Source organism: Triticum aestivum, chromosome 7A (genome assembly GCF_018294505.1).
Source record: "Triticum aestivum cultivar Chinese Spring chromosome 7A, IWGSC CS RefSeq v2.1, whole genome shotgun sequence".
Classification (NCBI taxonomy): domain Eukaryota; kingdom Viridiplantae; phylum Streptophyta; class Magnoliopsida; order Poales; family Poaceae; genus Triticum; species Triticum aestivum.
The window spans coordinates 723,667,712-723,689,557 of record NC_057812.1 but is presented as its reverse complement, the minus strand read 5'-3'; the positions used below and the strand labels follow the sequence as shown (position 1 = coordinate 723,689,557).

The window sequence follows — 21,846 nt, the reverse complement described above, 5'->3', positions numbered from 1 at the left end:
TAATTAGTATAAGTATAGATATAGATATAGATATAGATATAGATATAGATAGATAGATATAGATAGAAGATATAGATATAGATATAGATAGATAGATAGATATAGAAGTATAGATATAGAAGTGTAGATAGATATAGATATAGATGGAGACTTGCCAGACCTAGATAAGTATGACGAGACTAGCTTGGGAGGTTCAACCAAGGTCATCATTAAGAAACTCAGCTGATTTGGTTAGTTCACCTAACCAAACGAATCTGCAGCTAGCTAGTGGTAGTTAGCTATATTAACTCAATCAACGTTGTCACTGCATGCAGAGCCATTTCAGGAACTGAGCAAAATGACAGGAACACAAAGATCGATATATATACATCAAAATTGCATATAGATATCCTTTCGAAAGGATAGGAAGATGGATCTAATTTATAGATTTTTGTAGCGTTAACACCAACGAACACTATGCTCCCTCCATAACAGTCACTAATCATAACCAATACAATTAAGCAGAAACTTGTACAAATAGCTAGTAGAGTATTACACTATTATATGAGCAAGTATGGAACCGGCAAGATGAAATTACAATGGCAAGTAGTTTAAAAATGGAAAAAAAGGGAAATAAACAGAGCCCTTCACTCAACTAATTAAACACATATCACAATGATGCCAATGTAGAAGAAAAGTGTATTACACAAATGAATCTAGACGTACTGGATCTTGAGCTAGTATGGTAAAAACACAAAGGGGAACAAACCAAACTGCTATGATTGATGACCCTTCAGGACGAAGGTGGTGGTTGCTCCAGCTTCACGACAGGCTTCTTTTCTTTCGGGTGCTCCTCGGCAAGCTGGTGATCGAGTTCTTGCTTCAGTGCTTGGGCGCTGGAGCCGTTAACTAGCACGACTTCCTTGAGTTCTTCTAGGTTTCCCAGGCCACTGAACTCATAAGGCGGTGACCCACCGTAGCAGTCAACCTTGAGCAGCTCAAGTTTTTTCATTGTCCATGATCCAAAAGTCACACTCACAGGTAAACTGTTGGAGCAGGAAATCTCGAGAATCTTGACCTTTTTGTAGGAGTCATCCTCGAATCCATTCACCATGACACAGAAGTTGAGGGGACGATCTTGATGCTGCTTAACACGAAGAATACATAGTTCTGGAAGCCCGCCAACAAACCTTATGACATCTTCTGGGAAAGACGCCATCTCCAGCTCCAGCTTTGTGAGCTTTCCAAACTTTACAGGCTGCTCCCCCTCCCATTTCGGCAACTTATCTTCAAGCCCATACAGTTTAAGGCTCCGAAGGTTTGTACAAGGCAGGGAGATCATGTCATCCAAGCATCTTTGACTGTTGTTGTCCTTACTGATGAAGCAACAATCTCGCGTGGTGTCCTTGTTGAGTGAAACTGACAAGGACTCCAGATGGGCATGATCTTCGATTGCAGAGAAAAAATTGCTGCTGTTCTTCCCGTTGATGCCAAACACCCCGAGCTTGCGCAACTGGGTGAGCTTCTTGAGCTCTTTCACAGTATTCTTTGCACCTGAAGCAGTGATGTTGACAACACCAAGGGTGTGCAACGCAGTCAGTTCCCCAATCTTTGTAGGCACCTCAACACTGATTGTAGGATGATGACATCTGCAGAACTCAGGCAACCAGCTGCAGCTGCTGGATGAAACGGCTCGTTCAATGCCCATGGTGCGGTTGCCGGCACGAATATACTGCAGTTTGTGTAACTTGGTGATCTTCTTTGGCAGGGTGGTTATTGAGGTGCCCCTCACATCGAGTGTCTGGAGCTGCCTCAGATGATGTAATGAACCTGGTAGATGGTTGATCTCAGTGTGCCCTCGCAATGAGAGGAACTTGAGCCGACGCAACCACTCAAATATCTTGTCAAGATCACCATCATTTAAAGCCTCTGCATTCTCTAGATCAAGCACACGAAGCATCTTCATACTTTCAGAGATGAAGAATGACTCCCACACTCCAAACACTGTTAGTGACCGTAGCCGAGAGAAGTCCATGCTTGCAAACACAATTTCATCTCTTTTCCACTTTTCCAATATGACAAGGTGACGCCCGTTGCGTTGGGTTGTTAGTGCACATTTTCCACTCAATTCGAACACAAGATTCTCTTCCATTCGCCGTGACACGACGTACTCTCGAATGAAACCATTCACCTGGCACATAACCATCCTAACTTCGTCCACACTGAATGCACAGCTGTCGACGGATGATATCTGCTGGATTATGCTCAATTCAAGGAGCTTAGAGAAGTGTTTCTCCCCATTCTCCTCCGCAGATTCATTGTCACTGTCCCTGGAGTAACCCTCTGCAATCCACCGCCTTACCAGTCGTCTTCGCCGGATGGTTTGATCTTGAGGAAAAATCGACAGGTAGAAGATACATGGCTTGAGTGCATCAGGACAAGTACGGAAGTAAGAGTGCATCCAGCCAAATAAATCTTGCAGATTATCATACTCCAGGTTGGTCTCCAGACGGTGCATAAATTTTTGATTCAAAGAATTAATAATTTCCATCCTTCTGTTTGTCTTCGTGGCCAGTAATCCAGCTATAGCAGATATTACTTTGGGAAGACCGCCACACTTTGAAATAAGGTCTTTTACATCCGCCTCCTGATCCTTCAAAGGGTATGTTGAACTCTTCTTAAGTACCTGCATATATTGTTAAAAGGATTTGATTAGCTAGAGTAAATGAGCTAGCATTAGGAGTAAACATCAATTACATCTGATAAGGAGTACATAAAATGTGAGCGCTCTACAAAAACACACGCTTCTATTCCAAATTAATGATTGTTGAGTACACATAGTTTTGAGAGTAAATGCAAAAGTTATTCAATATTCATGTATGAATGCCCGAATTATAAATGCTGAATTGCCAGTTATAAATAAATAAAGCAGGGAAACGAGGAAAAACATCATCACCTAACTAATACAAGGATTATTCATTTGCTAGAGAACCGAAAAATAATATGGAATATCATATACATGACACATGCTATTTTCATGATCTCCAACACACAAATGAGTTGAACACTAGAACTATAATTCTGTAAAACCTTACAAAAGAGCAATGATTTTGTGAACATATGATGCTGAAAATGTTCTCTGGAGGCTTGATTCCTCCACAAATTAAAAGCAAACTATGACCGACATTTAATAAGACTGACATATGCAGTTTCTTGGTCTCCCCAGGTGATTGAAGAAAATTAGCTCGTTAGATGATTGCCCAAGAAAAAAAAACATACCTGCTTTTTGAAGAGATCAAAGGCCGCATCAGCTTCTAGAGCCTTGACATTAAACACAAGTTCTTCTTTATTTGTGCAATATTCAGCAATGGTTGGATCGGTTGTTATAACAATGACAACACTCTTTAAATGTTTGGATACCAAGGCAGCTTGTATCATGTCCCAGTCCTTTGTGGACCGGAGATCGTCGATAACTATGAGGCACCAACCTTTTTTCAGAAGACGGTGACACTCTTCAGTTGGATCTTTCTCCGAATGAAAATCTGAAAGCAAGTTAAGATACAAGTCTCTAATATTAAATGGATGGGATACATCCACCCAATAATAATCCTCATAGTTTCCACCCTGAAGCTGAAGTACTGTGTCATAGAACAAGTTTTTGACAAGTGCTGATTTCCCAACTTGAGCTATACCCCACACGGACATCACTGGGAGAGAATTGACACGTGCCTGAGCTAGACATTTAACAAGTTCAGTCATTCGTGCCTCACGTCCAACAAGGGCATCATTCTTCTGCTTCCATTCATCTGCTTCCTCTCTAAGTGACATTATTTTCTTCTCTCTAATTATTTTCTCGAGAGAAGCCATTGGTTCTTTGCCTTTATCTTCACCGCCATCAGAACCCTATATGCATGTATATAATGATATTAGAGCCAGGAAAGGACACATATATAGACAAGTGGGGGAAATTTCCTGGCTAGCTTACCATTGGGTTCTTGTCTTTAGCCCCATCGCCTTGAGAGGCCTGCGGGTTGGAAGATAGATTAACAGTCAAATACTTTAAAGAGAGGCAAGTCATATATACATAGAAAACTTGGGACTATTTTCTTAGCTAGCTTAAGGCAAGGGAATGATGTCAAAAATTTGTAGGTCATAAAGGGCTTGTGAATGAGGTGATGTCATGTTAATTTACGGTTGTCACGTGGGATAACCGATGACTTCTAAAAGAGGGAATTAAAAGCACACTTATAAGTTCCCTCAAATAAAACATGGTCTCACATCACTTAAGAATTTAAGACAAGATTTGTTATATGTGATACTACTAGTTTTCCTAAGAAATTCTGTAATGATAGTACTAATTGTCTATAACATAACATGGTAAGAGGAACATCCATTAGTTTTTTTGTAGATTCCGGTCATGTATATATCCATTCTATTAGACTATAGTATTGGTCTGTCTGGTGAGAACTAATGTCTTTAAATATGCATAACATGTTTGTGTCCTTTATAGTTCAACTAAAGATTAACATGTGGGCCTAAAAAGAATTTTTTTCAGATACAAAGATCTACTAGTTATGACTTGTTTAGTTATAATTACGAATAGCTAACATATTTGTTTGTTTAGACATGAATATGTAGAACTGGCGCAGTTGAGGTATGATTATTATCTCTATTGTTTATGATATGCTTAGGTACATTGATGTATACCTAATAAGTGTGATCTATTTATGTTTGTTTATGTACATTGATATGCTCCGTCCTGGTTTATTGGTCCCCTTTGTAATTTGTGCTAAATTTTGACCAATGATTTAACTGACAAAATATTAGTGCATGTCAACAAAATTATATCGTTGGATTGTATTTGAACATAGTTTTCAATTATATAATTTTTGGTGACATGCATGAACACTTTGTTAGTTAAATTTATGGTCAAAACTTGGCACGAAATACAATGGGGACCAATAAACCAGGACGGATGTAGTAGATGTAACAGGCCTGTCTATTTAGGTATTGTTATGTACATCATTGTGATCTATTAATAAAGAGATGGTCCACCAAAATTGAGGACCCGGTGTTTTGTTTTTTGTGCGAATTTGTAGCACATCATTATATAGTAGATAGATATTAATAATAGCAGAGAAGTTGGACGGGATGCATGCTTCCCAGAATATCATCTATTAGAGAATATATTTATTACGGCATAAGTAGGTTTGTCACCTGAAAATGAAAATAACATATTCTCTTGAAATTTTGTACGTATTGTTAATAATTTTTCACACACACATCAATGATCAAGCTGTGCATTAAAGGATGTGGCTGGTTCGATAACCAAAATTAACACATAATTTTAACCAAATGTGTTTTATTATAATTTTAGAAAACTTCTTTTAATAGTAATTCTGTCAGGAACAAGTATCCGCAAAATCCTTGTTGGATGAGAACGGTTGCAAGAGATGCATTATAAGTTGTTTATAGAAAAAGGTCTGAATATTTTTCGCATAAACACGGTTTTCCGGTTTTCGGAGAACTAAGATTTACTTATCCTTATAATTTGTTACACTAACCAAATAAAGTTTTAGAATTACAATTGTAATCGTGTTTAGGCAAAACTGATTTACTAAAATCCAGGTATCCAAACAACCCCTGAAAATTATTAAAAAAAAGATTTACTGGAAGTAATTGATGGCATTTTAAGCTTAATTACCTTGTAGAGGGCACAAATGGAGTGCTCATCCGAGAACTTTCGAAGCTCCACCACCTGGTATGAGTGTCCGATGCACAAGGTTGCTATCTCGGATTGCTGCGTCGACACGATGATCCAGCTGCCATTCATGGTGTCAGGAAGGAATGCCCGGATAGCATCCCAATCTACCATGTGTGACAGGCCTTCCAAGACGATGAGGTACCTCTTCTCGTTGAATAGCTGCTCAAACTCACTTAAGAGATCTTGTTGAGTGGCCTCCATCTTCTCAAAGACATCCCTGCCTATGGTTCCTCTTTGCTCCATGCAAGAGGTTGCATGGAACTGAGCCATCATGTTGCGCATGAATTGGTGCGGATTGAAAGGATGCATGATTTTCACCCAGGAGCGGAAGGGGAATTCTTGGCATATCTCTGTGTGGTTGTAGGTCTTCCTGATGATGGATGTCGTCCCGTGGTCGCCAGCTGCACCCCAAACCGAGATGACTTGAAGGCCATTGTCGTGGTCCTGCTTCTTCTTGGAGATGAGCCGGGTGAGGTCGCTGAATCCTTGCTGCCTCTTGGTGGCACCTCTTGCCTCGGCGAGCATGTCAGCCGTGGTTGCAGCGACGATGGCGGCGCTTGATGCCATCGGCTCCTGCTGCAGGATGACGGGCTTGGATCCCGTGTCGCTGATGAGGCTGTAGCGTGTGTTCCTAGTGCTCACATCCTCCACCCTCGCCTTGAGCTGCTCGATCTCGCCGGCCGCCTCGTCCAGCGGCAACGGCAGCGCCATGCACCAGGACGGGACGACGCGCCACCACCACCTGTTCTTCATGTCGAGGTGGATGACGAGCTCGATGCAGTCTTCCACATCGTACGCCAGCTCGCGGATCTGCCTCACCCACGTTATCACCACCTTGTTCTCTAGGCGCTCCTCGTCGGCCACCTTGAGGAACGAGTGCATCATTTCGAACTCGCCGGTGATGAACACCAGGTTGCGCTGCGCGCTCTGCCGAAGCTTGGCCTCTTCTTCGATGGCCACCTGGGCCTTGGTCAACGCCCCCTCCACCACTGACTTGGCCAACCCAACAACCAGGTCTGCCATGTCTTTCTCTCTGTCTCAGTTCAATGGGTGGCTGTTTTCTTGTGCCTGATATGCTAGCAGCAGTAGCAGTGCTGGACTCCCACATCGACTGAGCATTCTCTTAAAGGGCTTCACTTAGACCGATCGATCATCTATGAGCCAACTAAGCTAACATTGGACATTTGTTTACAAAGACTTAGGACTAGATTTTGAGGTCAAGTCTTCTTCCGGGTAAATAAGAGCGGATGCATTGCTAAAAAAACGAAATTCCTCTCACTGATACTCCCTCTGTAAAGAAATAGTATGTCTTTAGGGAGGGAGTACATCATACAAGGCGGATGCAGACAAATTTAATCTTTGCCTCCAAGCTCTGCCCTCATTGCTCATTTGCTGTATGCGTGGAGTGTTGGGGATGTGGTTGCTCCTGTACCTGCTGTATCAGGCCTTGGGTGTGTTGTGTGGTGGTGTGGTCTGGTGTTGTGTGGTTTCCGTTGCTTGTACCGATGTTCGTTGCTTTATAATATAAAGCGGGGGAAATCCTTTTTCGGTAATTTAATCTTTGGACTAAAGTATGGCGGCCTAAAACAGACTGAAAAAAACTGTGCACACGCAGCAAGTGGCATGACGGAGACACCAATGAGGGTTTCCCTCCATGCCAAGCTAGTCCTGAATGTCTCATAATATCGTAACTTTCTTTAAGTAATATCATAACATTGCGAGGTTTCTGACATACTGGCTTTCCGTATAATTATGAGCTTCTTAATTTTCGGTACAAGGGAAGCGCATGGAAGGCACTAGATGGAACCTGCATGCCGCCTTACCGGTGACATGTCATGCATATGGAGAGGGGAAACGATTGTCTGGCTGGTGTGAATTAATAGATGTTGGATAAGCACGCATACGCTCTGTGAGAACGCTTGTGTAGGTGTTTGTGTTTCCTTTATTGAGTTGGCGCATACGTAGACGTTAACGTGTTGTCATGGCAGGTAGTACGTCGATCCACAGCATCGACGACTATGAGATTTGAACCGAAGTTCAGATGGTTCGTACCGTTCGTGCTACTATCAATGGTGCTTGAGGACATTTGCATGCATGGTAGAAAAGCTCGGCGAATTCCATGGCACTCGGTTCTCGAGTATGTATGCATTAGGCTGGCTATAGTGGGGGTAACATAAGTAGTATCATGCACTTGAGACTCGCAAACATGCTTATGTGGCAGGGAATTAAAGAAGAAAGAGATAGTTATAGTAACATAGGTAGATACCGTAACATAATAAATGTGATGCTACTATGTGTCATGCATGGTAATAAATGAGACCACCTACTCCCTCCGTCCACGAATAAGTGTACATCTAGCTTTTGCTCTAAGTTAAAGTTTTAAAATTTTGACCAACTTTATAGAAAATAGTAGTAACATATATGACATCAAATTGATATATTATGAAAGTACATTTCAAAACGAATCTAGTGATACTAATTTGGTGCCATAAATGCTTTTACTCTTTCCTAGAAAGGTGGTCAAAGTATTAAAACTTTGACTTAAGACAAAAGCTAGATGTACACTTATTCACGGACGGAGGGAGTATGATACTAATCTATAATACTATGCACTATAGAGGTAGTAATATAGACTAGTAACATATGCATATTACTCCCTCGGTCCCAAAATTCTCGTCTTAGATTTGTCTAGATACGAATGTACCTAATACTAAAACGTGACTTGATACATCCGTATTTAGACAAATCTAAGACAAGAATTTTGGGATGGAGGGAGTACTAGTCTAAGTTACTCCTCACTATGACTAGCCTTAGCCCAATGATCTTGTGTAACTATACACTCTAGTCTATAAATAACTCAAGGATCGATAGATCTCGAACTGATAAGCATGGATAGTTGCCCAATTGATTCGACCAATGAAACAACTACTAGTACATGTTGGAACCTTGCATTATTGCATCCATAGTACAAATCAATATCATGACTGTTCAGAGTTGTCATTGAAAATTAATGAATCAAACAAGCTTGATACTAGTGCAGATGTGACATGCAGATACATATTCATTGCTACGAACGGGGCATTAGCTATTCCACACTTCACTGTCTCGGTGGGATCAACAGACGATTAATTAAGTCGGTGATGAATCGAGATCTGATCGAGACGAATCTCACCGACGACTTTCGTAGCTCAGCTATCATCCTTTACGAGTAATTATACATCGCGATTCATCCATTAGGAGGAGCACACACATGTTGCATAAGCATGCACATGCTCTATGAACGTATACATAGGTGTTTTTTTTTCTTCTTTCTTAAGTTGGCGGTATGTTTTGACATACTCCCTCCATTCCACAATGTAGTGCGCCTGCGCTTTTTGAGATTCAATTTTGACCGTAAATTTAATCAACGAGACCGATTGCGGTGGGAGAAAAAAAATTATACTATTGAATTTATATTTTTTATATGAATTCAATGATATAATTTTTGCTCCTGCCGTAGTCGGTTTAGTTGGTTAAACTTATAGTCAAATTTAGATCTTAGAAAGTGCGGGCGCACTACAGTATGGAATGGAGGGAGTATATATTATGATGGTAGGTAGTACCACAATCCGCATAGTAGACGACTATGAGGTTGAACTGAAGGCCAGATGGCTCGTTCAGATAGTGCTACTCCTAACGGTGCTTGGGGAATTTGCATGCACGGTAGAAAGGCTCAATGAATTCCTTGGCACTCGGTTCTCGAGAGTGTATGAATCAACTCAATGATCTCGTATACTCTCTTCCTTACAGTTTATAGAGCTTAATTAAAAAATCTCACCAATGAAGGTAGTTGGTGGGTGGTGGAATAATTTTTTTAGTTTACAAAAGTGCTCAATTAATGTGCTTTTTTTTCTAAGAGAATTGTGTTTACCAAATGAATTAATTATGATGCATACATGCATGATAAAAACTTTTACATTCATTCATGAGTTTTCTTTTCATGAACACACAAGAGGTGTGTCTTCCGTATTAAGGTGGGGAGGAGAAAAAGACAATACAAGATCCTTTACAAAGCCGCGCCCGTAGGCGAGCATCCACCTTACAAACAGAAACTAATCATATCTCACATCATCTTCTACTGTTCCACAAACCCTAGCTAGCTTCCACATCTCAAATTCGGAGCGAATTCTACCGACTACAGCAGATTCCACCGTCCCGATGCTACCAAACACACGGCTATTCCTTTCCAACTAGAGCAACCTTAGCTTGCAACAGACCAGCGAGTTGATTTCCTTTCTTTGCTCACTTGACAGTGATGAGCTTAGCCGCGGCCACCATGCACTTAGTTCACCATCTGCGCACGACGTGAAATGTTGCAATCTGCCAGGGAGCAACACCGAAAACCAGACCTGCCGAGCGAAGGGGCAGCCCAGCAGAAGATGGTTCGCTGTCTCCTGCGCCTAGCAGCACATCACGCATTGGGGTGGGTGCTGCATATTTCTCTTGGCAAGGCGATTGACGGTCCAGAGACGATTATGTAAAGCCAGCCAGACAAAAATCTTGACTTCCAAAGGCGCCCAAGAGGACCAAAGCTCCACCATGCCCGGAAAGAACTCTCTGCTGGCAAAGAGGGCGGCGTAGGCCGTCTTCGCGGAGAACTTTCCGTTCGAGGCCAACCGCCACCTGAAGCTGTCCAGATTTTGCTGAATCACAACGTGATGAAGAACGTTCCAGAGGTTCATGATCTCCGCGAGGGCCTGCACAAAGGGAGTATATCCAGTCGTTCATTGATAAGTTTTCTTTTAATCTTGCATCTAGTAATTTAATGCACCTTGAAATCTGAACATATGACGAGAAGCAATGAAACTGAGACTTATAAAATAATATTTTTAGACAAGCCCTACAAATCAGAAGGGAGGAAGTAACTATACTCTCTGGTCTATACACGGTATGGTCTAAGCTCACTCAAGGATCAATAGTTCTCAAACTCATAAGCATGCATGCGTCAGGGTTGCCCAGTCAAATTGACTGGCCCGGTAGCAAAGCATCAACTATCAGTATACTGCTGCTACACATGTAACGAATCTTGAATTATTGCATCTATAGTATAAATTAATGTCGTGACTGTTTAGATGCGTCATTGAAAATTAATGAGTCAAATGAGTACTGCAGTGTGGATTTTTTTTCCATAAAGGGTGAATTTTATTGGCTCAAATAAAGCATCAAGAGGATACATCACACTGGACACACCCGGCCTCTGCATAACTAAGATGCACACAACCAATTCAACACACACGTGAAAACACACCAACAACTAGCAAAGTCATAAGACCAAAAGCTATGTGCAGGTGTGGAAAAAGAGAAAAGGAAACAACAAATAAGCCCCAAAGCGATCAGATGAACGACCAACAAACTACAACTGAGGCCATATCCGCAGCAACCATTGGCAACACATGGATTACGAGGATCTTCAACAGCAACACCTTCAGAAAGGAAGCGACACTCAAGCGACGCCGTCATCAGATCCAACCACAAAGGCCGGTATCAAAGTTTTCACTCTAAAGAATCAGTTCGAATATATCCGAGCAATGCTTTCAACAAGGTAACGTCGTAAAAAACATCATCATTGCCAGGAATAACCACACGGGGCTTTCGCCCCGAAGCTCGAGAGCGGGTGCACGCAGCACCATCCAAATCTCACATGTGTTGTCTCCATCGCTTTTCCGCTATCCCAGCAGCTACAATAAAACCACCGCTACTGCCGTGTGGATTTATCATGCAGATACATATTCATTGCAACGAACGAGGCATTTGTTGTTCAACGCTTGACGTTCTTGATGGAATCAACAGACAATTAATTAAGTCTATGATTGATGGAGATCTGTATGACTATGTCTCCGATCGAGACACATGGCCAAACTATCGTATACTTCATCCGTTTTTAAATATAAGTCTTTCTTGAGATTTCAATATAGACTATATACAGATGTATATAGACGTAGTTTAGAGTGTAGATTCACTTATTTTGCTTCATATGTAGTTTATATTTGAATCTCTAAAAGGACTTATATTAAGAAATGGAGGGAGTATATATATATATAGATCGAGACACATGGCCAAACTATCATATATGTACATATCCGTTAGGAGTACGTATACATCGTGGAGCTCAGCTCAAGTGTTCCGTTGTTCCGAATATCCAAACTTGTAGAACTAGTACATCCCTACAACGTAATTAATTATGCCCATGATATTATCCCTCCCCTTGGCAAAATCTGTTTCAAGATTTCTCGGCCTTAAGAAAATCAAGTGTAGTTGTTTCTATCCTTCAGTCATCAGTCACTTGATTTTACCATTGACATAAAATAAAGCATCAATAGGATACAAACATAACAAGCGTACATACGCAACTAAAAAAATGAGCATACGTACAGCTTCTTCATGACTAGGATGCACACGATAAATTTTAAAATGGTCCCTCTTACCTTCTCTTTTTACATGTGAGATAAAAAAGTTAAGAGTTAATCGGGCCACTAACTAAATGAGATCAACGACTCAGATCTATTTTATACTCTTATCTCTCATGTGCAAAGAGGAGGTAAGAAAGTACATGTTAAAACTGCTCGGATGCACACAAATAACGCCAACACCTGAATCATGTCGACAAGTATAGTAACATCATACAAGACTGAAACTATGCCTAGCCAGAGGAAAAAAATTGGAGTGATCAAAACAATGATCAGCGATCCCTTGACATTACGAGCACAACGAGAATGGTTCTCCAACGGCAATGTCTCTTGCAAGGGAATGCCACTCGAGCATTATCGCCGCTAGATTCCACCGAATGTCAAATCGTGCATTCTCATCCCTAAGATCAGGTTTGTGCAAATCTGAGCAGTGCTTTCAACAAGGTAATGATGCAAAAACACTTTCATTACCAAACCTAGGATTTTCACCCTCGAGCCGAGACCTGGTATTCGAGAAGCACCATCAAATCAAAGTCATTTGTTGTTGTCTCCACCACCTTATGTTATCTCAATAACTACACATGTAACACGGTGAGATGCCACACAACTAAAGACCATGCTTGCACAAGCAACCAATTAAGCCGTGGCAACAGTCGGTCGCCACCAAATGCTCCAATTGGTGAAGGTCGCCGTCACACATGCGACGAAGATTGACGAGGTTGAAAGTCATCGGCACGACCAAAAATCCTAATTTGGGGCGCTTTGTAGTCCTGCACCATCGTCTTGCTTTCGCGTGCTTGCATGGGGTAGTAGAATCGACCCGCTAACATACTCGCCATAGCCATCAGGCTTGAAGGTCCTGGACCCTCCAGCCCGTCGGGGCAATGGCCTAGAAGTGCAGGAGACAGCATCACCCGAGTGTGGAAGCATGGACCACCTCATTGGGATGCATAAGGTTCCCATGTACAAGCAGATGAGATCGCGACCACCGACACCTCGCCACTAGAGACCATCGACACAATCGAATACACTATTTATGTCATTGTACAATCATACCGTCTACCTCAAGCCGCCACCCATAGAATGCAACTCGCGGAAGGCTACTATAGCATAGCAGAGTGCTAGAGCTCTCCTGGCCGCCACCTACATCAACTTGTATCAGGGTTTAGTCTGGCCACTAGTCTCTAGCAGCTGAGAAGGCTGGGAGGACAGGGAGGTAGAGGCGGCGACTTAGGGTTTGGGTGGTGGCGGCGGCTGTGCGTAGACTTCTTTTCTTCCGTGGTTGCAATTGATTCTTTGTGTGTGTTTGTGTGGATGTGTGTTCCTAGCGTCAATCACTTACATTAGCTACATAAAAAACATGGAAAATATTTAAACCGTACTCCCTCCATTCATAATTATAATTTGTTTTAGATATTTCAATATAGACTATATACGGACTGGAATGAGTGAACCTAGTGGTAGTTCAACTGTGCTACCTATGGCCTGGACTACATGTTCAATTGTGCACTCACAATTGACATGATTTTTCCATTCAAAGGGTAAATACGGAAACAAACCCAAATGGTAGTTCAAATGTAAGTATGCACAAGTTTGAAGTAAAATGATACAAACATAATTGAACATGACATGTTTGTGTTTTTAGGGAATATACCGGTACAGATTGAATATACACAAGAGTATATTCAACAATGGATTTGTCAAACATGGCCTTCAAAAAGACTACCAAGCGTCTTCTCCGCATCTTTGTGAAATTAGATCATCTCAAAACATGTGTCACTCTGCTTCCATAGCTCATCTGCCTTTCAGATTGTGTTGAGCCTGTCAACAATTTCCTCTATGGAAGGCCTATTTTTCTGATCAATCTGCACACATTCTAGCCCAGTTTTTATGCATGCATGTACTTGATGGAGGCATTCTGAATCCAACGATGAGTACTTGGATGCTATGTGTTCTGCTGTCCACTTTCTACGTATCTGTATGCAGAATTAAAATTATGATTATTAACTAGTGATAATATACAAACAATAAACATAGCCTACTAAGTTTCATCCTCAAAATTAAACATAAAGTAATTTATTTTCTTACTTTATCAATGTAACTCCTTGAGGCACGGTCCTCCATTTTGCCACGACTCTTCTCCCCTGTGGTGATTTGTATTATCATTACACCTAAACTATATATGTCTGTTTGAAATGACATGGCATTGCGAGTGTCGTTTATATATTCTGGAGCCATGTATCCACTGAATATTATTGGCACCGAGAGTTAGAATGAATTACAAAGAGGTGAAACCGTCATTTACAACAATAAAGGAACAAACTAATAATGTCAAAATTTGTGATTAGCTTACCATGATTCCTTTGTGATCTGTTCATGGCTAAAGATTCTGGAGAGTTCAACATTGGCAATTTTGGGCACCATTGTTTTATCCAACCATATATTTTTCAGGTTAAGATCCATATGGGTAATGGGATTATTATCTAACTGCTTGTGTAGAAAAAGTAAACCCTGGCAAATCCCCTTGATTATTTTGAAGCATGTGTTCCAGTTGTTACTAGGTTCAGTCGAAGAAGAATCCTCCGTCTCTTCAGTCCCTGTATATATCAGGGTAAAAGCTAAAGAAATTAGAAGATAAAGAATGTAAACACGTCCAAACTCCTAAATTCCAAGTCATGCAAACATCAAGGGAATTAATTAAGAAGAGAATTTCCAAGGTGTGTTAGGTACCAAAAAGATGCTGTTGAAGGTTCTCATCGGGAGCAAATCCATAGCAGAGTAACCTTTCTGTACTGTTCTGGTGTGTTTCATTGCAGAACCCAACCAACTCTACAATGTTTTCATGTTTAAGCCCCACAATACTCTGAACCTGATTCTCAAAATCGTCACGTGGAATTTCTTCGCTTTGCTCAAGTTTCTTCACAGCAATCTTTTTGTTAGAATCTGGCAGAGTTCCCTGTTTGATCATTTAAGTTCTACATATTAGCATCTATTTGATCATCAAACTTTTGAGAAAGACAAAAAAAATATGAGGAAAAAAGATCGAACCTTATAAACTGTTCCAAATGGATCTTTACAGAATATTTGGGAGAAACAATTCGTAATTTTTTCCAGAAACATGAATGGAAATTTCTTTGATAATTCGGGGCTGGAGCTGCTTCCTTCGGTTTTCTCTTCAGTTGCCATTTCTGATGATCTAAGAAAGTAAGGGAGATGCGAAGGAGCAGCCTATTATTGGATTTGCTACTTCTTCTCATTAGCAAAACACGACAGTTGTTTTAAAACAGGATCCTAAAATAAGTATGGGATATTTTACGAATTAAAATCTGAAAACAGCCAGATCTTGCATAAACTAATCAGGAACCTTGAGATCTAGGAAGACTGACCGTAAGCAAGTTGGGAAGAGAAGACACCGTCCGCGCCTGCCTGCGCAGCTTCTTAAAATTAGGAGCTAACCTTGTGTTCGTCTGTGTGTGTGTGTGTGTGTGTGTGTGTGTGTGTGTGTGTGAGAGAGAGAGAGAGAGAGAGAGAGAGAGAGAAAGAGAGAGAGAGCAAGAAGAAGATTAAACTGCCTTGAGGAGGGCCGTGGGTGTGCACATATCACAGAGAGAGACAGAGAGAGAGAGAGAGAGAGAGGAAGAAGTTAAACTGCCCTGAGGAGTGTTGTGGGTGTGCACATATCACACACACACAGAGAGAGAGAGAGAGGAGGAAGAAGAAGCTTAAACTGCCGTGAGGAGGGCTGTGGGCTTGCAAATATCACACACGAACACACAGAGAGAGAGAGAGGACGAAGAAGATTAAACTGCCTTGACGAGAGCTGTGGGTTTACACATATCAGAGAGAGAGAGAGGACGAAGAAGATTAAACTGCCTTGACGAGGGCTGTGGCTTTGCACATATCGCAGAGAGAGAGACAGAGAGAGAGGATGAAGAAGATTAAACTGCCTTGAGGAGAGCTATGGGTTTGCACATACCAAACACGGACAGAGAGAGAGAGAGGGACGGAGGGGGCAGGAAATAATTTTGGTGCCTACCACTTGCGTCATGATATATAGATGAAAGAAAATATATACCCACAAGCAGGTATAAGCATATGGTTAACTATTAGCGCAGGAAACGGCACTGACAACCAGGTGGTGAAGGGCCAGCTGCGTGGTCCGTGTCCCTGTGCTGTAGGATAATATAGCTGTGTCGATCTGCCGTCTCTCAGGAAAAAAATTGAAAATGCCATCATTGTCTTTGCCAACTTGCAGTTGCCATCAACTCCGTGATGTACTAGAGGAGATAGAGAGAGAGCATATATAAGAGCAACTCCAATGAGAGACCCATTTCATTCTCTCATGTCCGTTTGGACCTGCGCGGACAAAAACAACGGCCCAACACAGCGATCCATTTTTTGTGTCCATTTTATGTCCGTGTGGACACATTTCCGTCCTAAATTTAAGACACATTTGGGTCCAAAACGGACACAAAGTGGGCGTTTGCTGTGTCCCTCTCGTCTGCATCCGTCCGCTGTCGGCACCGCGTGGCCTACCTGCCATCACTCGCGGAATACTTTTTCTCTCTCCTCTCTCTCGCCCAGCCATGGCACAGGTGCTGCCACGCCGTCGCGCTCGCCCTGCTCGGACGCCGCCGTGCTACCGCGCTTGCCCTGCCGGGGGCAGTACAAGCATCCACGCGAGCTAGCTAGCTTAGTTGCATGGATGCCGGCCTGTGCATGGCGCCCCACGCTAGCTAGCTGATGTATTGTGGGCGTGGGCTCGCGGCATGCCATTCTGCACTTCCGCCATGGCTCGGAAGCTCGCGCGCATGCCTCGGCCACGTCGCCGCTCACGTCCGACCCGGCCTCGTCCTGCCACGCAGCCACAGGAGCATAGTTGCCATGTTTCCGGTACGGTGGGAACGAGAAACGGGAACGAGGGACGAGAGTCGGTGGTTGAGAAAAATAGGATACAACGAAGGTATACATCTCTCGAACGAATTTTTTATAGCGGGGACGCGATCCAATCCATTTAGGTACGATGAACCCGGTACGGTACCATGGATCGAGGAACGCAGTTCCTGAAGAACGACGACTCCCTGACGTTCAGCATTCCTTGTTGTTAATGGATCCCTTGCAATTAATGGACTGGAGGAAAAACGAAGAGTCCTTGAGAAAAGAAACGACGGCGTGAGTAAATTATGCCTCGCGTTTTGGCTGTTGGATCCTGGAACCTGAATCGAGGAGCAGGCTGCGGGGACGCCGAATCTTCATCAAATCGTACCGAATCCGACCTCGTTCCCGAATCCGATTCCGGGTCGATGAATCGGGATCGAGGGACGGCCTACCGTTCCCCGTTTCCGGCTACTATGCACAGGAGCTCGCCATGGCCTCGTCCCGCCATGCAGAGCGGCCGCCTCTGTCGCTCACGTGCTTGTTCCGGCCTCACCCCGCACGCAGCAACAGAAGCTCGCGTGTGCCCAGCCCGGCCTCGCCCCGCCCCGCAGCAGGAGGAGCTCGCCATGGCTTGGGAGCTCGCGCGCCCGACACGGCGGCGCTCCGCCACGTAGCAGGAGGAGCTCGCCATGGCTCGGGAGCTCGCGCAGCAGCAGGAGCGCGCGGGCCGGGGCGTCGGGCAGGTGCAGAGCAGCGGTGAGCTGCAGCGCGGAGCAGCAGGAGCGCGCGGGCCGGGGCGTCGGGCAGGTGCAGAGAAGCGGTGAGCTGCAGCGCGGAGGGGACGGCAGCGCGCGACGCACAGTGTGCTGCAGCGCGAGGCGGGCGTGTTCGTGGAGCGCAGCGAGCTGCGGCGGTGGGCGGAGCGAGCTAGCGCCGCGACCACGAGCTGTGGTCGGCGGGGCGCGAGCTGCGGCGGTCCCGGGGCGGGGGCGAGCTAGCACGGCGGCCACGAGTTATGGTGGGCAGGGCGCGAGCTAGCACGGCGGCCACGAGTTATGGTGGGCAGGGCGCGAGCTGTGGCGGGCGGAGCGAGCTAGCGAGGCGCCTGCGGCGAGCTGCAGCGGTCCCGGGGCCGGGCCGAGCTACGGCGGGCGCGGCGAGCAGGCGACGGGGACACTGCAGAACGCGGGCGGGGCGAGAGCTGCAACACCGGAGCGGGGCGGGGCGACACGGGAGCTCGCTCGCCATGTGTTAGACTGAATGCCGACGCGGACATGCACAATGCGTCTGCCTCCCGTTGGGCGCACGGGGTGACTCAAACGAAAAAACAGACACGGACGCGCGGACGAGTGACCCAGATGGACAAAATACGGACAGAAGCGGTGTCCGTTTAGATCTTCCCGTTGAAGTTGCTTAAAGAACTAAATAAGCTGTCCCGATCGGATGCAAGAACCAATTATCCTGGTGTGGTCACACGAATCAAAATGAAGGAAATAAACTAACGATTGCATTATTGCAGCAAGTTGTACTTATGTGAGCAAGAAATTAAGATGACCAGATGGATCGCAGATAATAAAACTCTCCCTGTATTTTTCAGGAGAGAAGTTGCAAGCCTGTCAATTATTTCATTAATCATATAAAATGGAAGTCATGTTCATTCATCTGTACTACTTGTTGTCTCCACGCGAGATAATCTACCGGCACCGTACATGACCAGCTTACTCTAACCTCACCGGAGCTGGTGGCGGCGGCAGAAAATAGCCGAAGCACGCTGCGCGCAGCTCGCAAAGTCTTCGTTGTCTTGTTCACGTATGAGCAGGGGAGCAACGAACACGCAGGACGTACATGGTAGCGAAAAAGATCGATCGTGACCAACTTCTCACAGATATCTAGCCGAAAGAAAAAACACTTTCTGATTCATCTCACGGATGGAGACAAATAGATTTGCTTGACAGGAGGAAAATATTGCCACTAAGTGGCATATAGGTCCTTTGGTAACTACCTTATTTTGTTTGAAACATCACCAGGCGGAAGAGTTTCCCCACCTAAATTTTCATTGAATGAAGGCAGAGAGCAATCATTTAGCAGGAAAAAAAAACCATGCCACTTTTTAAGGACTTGATGAATAATTAATAAATTGGCTGTATACATCACCCTGATGTAGAGGCCAGGGGTCATCTTTCTTTTCACAAAAAAGCCTATGTCATGATACTTTTGCTCGGCTGTTTTGATTTTGTTTAATTAAAAAGTGAGGTCCTTTAGAGTGTTAAATTATTAATTACTCCCTCCGTCTCAAAATAAGTGACTCAACTTTGTACCAGCTTTACAAAGTTGAGTCACTTATTTTAAAACGGACAAAGTACATCACTGCAAGGAGGAGCCGGTGTTGCATGAACACCGGTGAATTCATGGCATCCAAAAACTTTCAAGCCCGTACCTCCCTCTGTCCTTACCGTCGCTCCCGCGAGCGACTGGAGGGAAAACCCAGCTGTTGCTGGGGCCTCCCCTTCTCTGTCCTCCTTCCTCACCGCAGCCAGACGACACGACTAGGCGAAGCACGGCTGGCCGGCGATGGCAGGGATCTACTGTTCTCGTGTGGTGGACTCAGGCGTGGGCCGAGCTGTTGGGCCAGAGTGCGGCGCCGGCGGCGCGCAAGAGTAAGGCAACGACGGTGGTGTGGCAGGTGCGCAGTGGGCAACGTGGGGCGGAGCATGCTCGGGGATGCGGCCAAATCTAACCCGTGGGTGGCGCGGGCTACGGTCGGCCGGCTACATCGTGGCTGTGGAGACTGCTCCATGCGGCGGTGGCGGCGGCATGTCTCTCTATCCGGTGTGGCCTTCTGACGACGCGGCGATGTTCGTAGTATGTGATACCCCCCCCCCCCCTTGTATAGAAGCCATCAATGCATCTGACGAAAGCAAGGGTGTCCACTGCATAGTGTGTGAATCATGGCCTGAAGTGTCGTATGCATAGTAGTTTTGTATTCATATTCAAAAGAAGTTTCCAATACGATTATTTTTGCGTCATATTTGCTAGTCAACCTGGAAGGAGGAATTACTAAGCATCACTGGCGTCGTCACATCCCCTTCCAAAACTGGAAAAAGAATTTGACTACAGATATTTCTGGCCCAGCCCATCGATCAATTGGCAATTCTCTTCTCCAACCGAGTTATTATGTATGTTGGTTTTAGAGGGGTACCCGCAAAAAAAAAACAAGGTTTTAGAGGGGTGCCCCTATGTCTCGCTGCAAGCAAGACAGTGGGCAGCCTCACCTAAGGGGAGCTTCACATGGGCCGGCCAAGCTGCACGGGAAGCTCCAGCCTACTTTTTAGATTTTCAGTTTTCAGTTTTTGCTTTATTTTGTTAACTATTTTACATTTTAAAATATTCTAAATATATATATTACAAAAAACAAAGTTAATATTTGAAAAATATTGACCAAGCATTTTAAAAAATGTTTGTGCATAGAGAAAGTATTTATCACGTATACAAAAAGTGTATAAAAACTTGATCATCTATTCAAAAAATGTTAATCAAGCATTTGAAACAATGTTGAATAAGTATTCAAAAAATATTAATCGAGCATTTGAAAAATGTTAAACGTTAGAACTTTTTTTTGACCATGTATTAAAAATGATCAATTTTTTTATCATGTATATAAAAAATTTAATCAACCATTTGAAAAAATGTTGAACAAGTAATTTAAAATGTTAATGAAGCATTTAAAAAATGTTAAATGTGCATACAAAGAATGTTGACCATGTATTAAGGAAGATGATGAATTTTTATGATCATATAAAAATGTTAATGAATTATTTGAAAAAATGTTGAACAAGTATTTGAGAAATGCTAATCAAGCATTTGGAAATGCTAAATATAGATAGAAAAAATGTTGACCATGTATTGAAAAATGTTAAATTTGTATTGTAAGAATGTTAAATACGTATTAGAAAAATGTTGTTGACATATAGAAAAAATGTAGAATGAAACCAAAAGAAATAGAGAACACAAAAAAACCAAAAAAGAAAGAAAATAAACCAAAGAAAAAAATGCAAAAAAGAATGGAAAAAGGAAAAACAAAAGAAACAAAGGAAAACAAAAAAAAGAAACGAAACCAAAGAAAAACAACGAAAAAAGAAAGAAAGGAAAAAGCCAATGAAAAGAGAGAAAAACGGAGGGAAAACAAAAAGATACTGGAAAAAGGAGAAGAAACAGTGGAAAACCCGGCTTGTTTCGACTTAAGAACTACTGCCCTACTTGTCCATCACAAACGTGAGCCAAGACCAGTGGTTAGTCGCACTTCCAGTCAACGAGGAGAGCTGGGTTCGAATCCCCTTTCCTTAGACCCCTTCAACGAGACATTCTATCGTCTCGCTCAATGCGTGACATAGTCGCCGCGGTTTTAGAGGCTGTTGTACGAGCAACTTGCTGAACTTTGAAGCTTTGCTCTAGATTGCTTCTCTCTGTGCGAAAACTCTGCACCATTTGCGATCAATGAAAACAGATCGGAATGTGTACTTACCCTCTTTTTTGCGGAAGTCTGAACTGCACGAACTGTCTCGTGCTGATGCGCAGAACTGCCAAGATGACAAGTCGACGACTGCCATGTTGTATCATGTGAGTTGTGTCCATCTTCATGCATGTTTTCCTTTTAATTTGAAAGTTGCCCCCCCCCCTCCACCCCCACCCCTCCCCTCATTCCTTGTCAGGCTCTGCCACTCGTAAGCATTAACTGCGTATAATTGATTGAAACAAGTTTTTCAACAAGTAGTCGAGCCG

General features: G+C 43.4%; 2 protein-coding genes across 6 annotated transcripts; both read right to left on the bottom strand.

Annotated features, from left to right (window-relative positions):
- Window positions 1-553: 553 nt before the first annotated feature.
- LOC123147084 (disease resistance protein Pik-2-like) lies at window positions 554-6,766 on the bottom strand. Its single transcript, XM_044566324.1, has 4 exons — window positions 5,684-6,766; window positions 3,965-4,003; window positions 3,259-3,882; window positions 554-2,665 (listed from the first exon to the last, which is right to left on the bottom strand). Exons 1-4 carry the CDS (start codon window positions 6,764-6,766, stop codon window positions 773-775), a joined length of 3,639 nt encoding a protein of 1,212 aa, XP_044422259.1. The 3' UTR covers window positions 554-772.
- A 3,690-nt stretch (window positions 6,767-10,456) lies between these two features.
- LOC123149714 (cysteine-rich receptor-like protein kinase 26) lies at window positions 10,457-16,293 on the bottom strand. 5 transcript variants are annotated; one of them, XR_006474817.1, is made up of 7 exons: window positions 15,576-16,291; window positions 15,238-15,480; window positions 14,920-15,145; window positions 14,543-14,786; window positions 14,278-14,434; window positions 13,844-14,165; window positions 10,457-10,479 (listed from the first exon to the last, which is right to left on the bottom strand). XR_006474817.1 is itself a non-coding variant. In XM_044569424.1 (6 exons), exons 2-6 carry the CDS (start codon window positions 15,373-15,375, stop codon window positions 13,995-13,997), a joined length of 936 nt encoding a protein of 311 aa, XP_044425359.1. In that variant the 5' UTR covers window positions 15,376-15,438; window positions 15,576-16,293; the 3' UTR covers window positions 13,760-13,994. The 5 variants fall into 5 exon arrangements, 4 of the variants coding, with proteins under 4 accessions (XP_044425359.1, XP_044425360.1, XP_044425358.1 ...); XM_044569424.1 differs by lacking the exon at window positions 10,457-10,479 and having other exon boundaries at window positions 13,760-14,165; window positions 15,238-15,438; window positions 15,576-16,293; XM_044569425.1 differs by lacking the exon at window positions 10,457-10,479 and having other exon boundaries at window positions 13,760-14,165; window positions 15,238-15,377; window positions 15,576-16,293.
- Window positions 16,294-21,846: the final 5,553 nt, after the last annotated feature.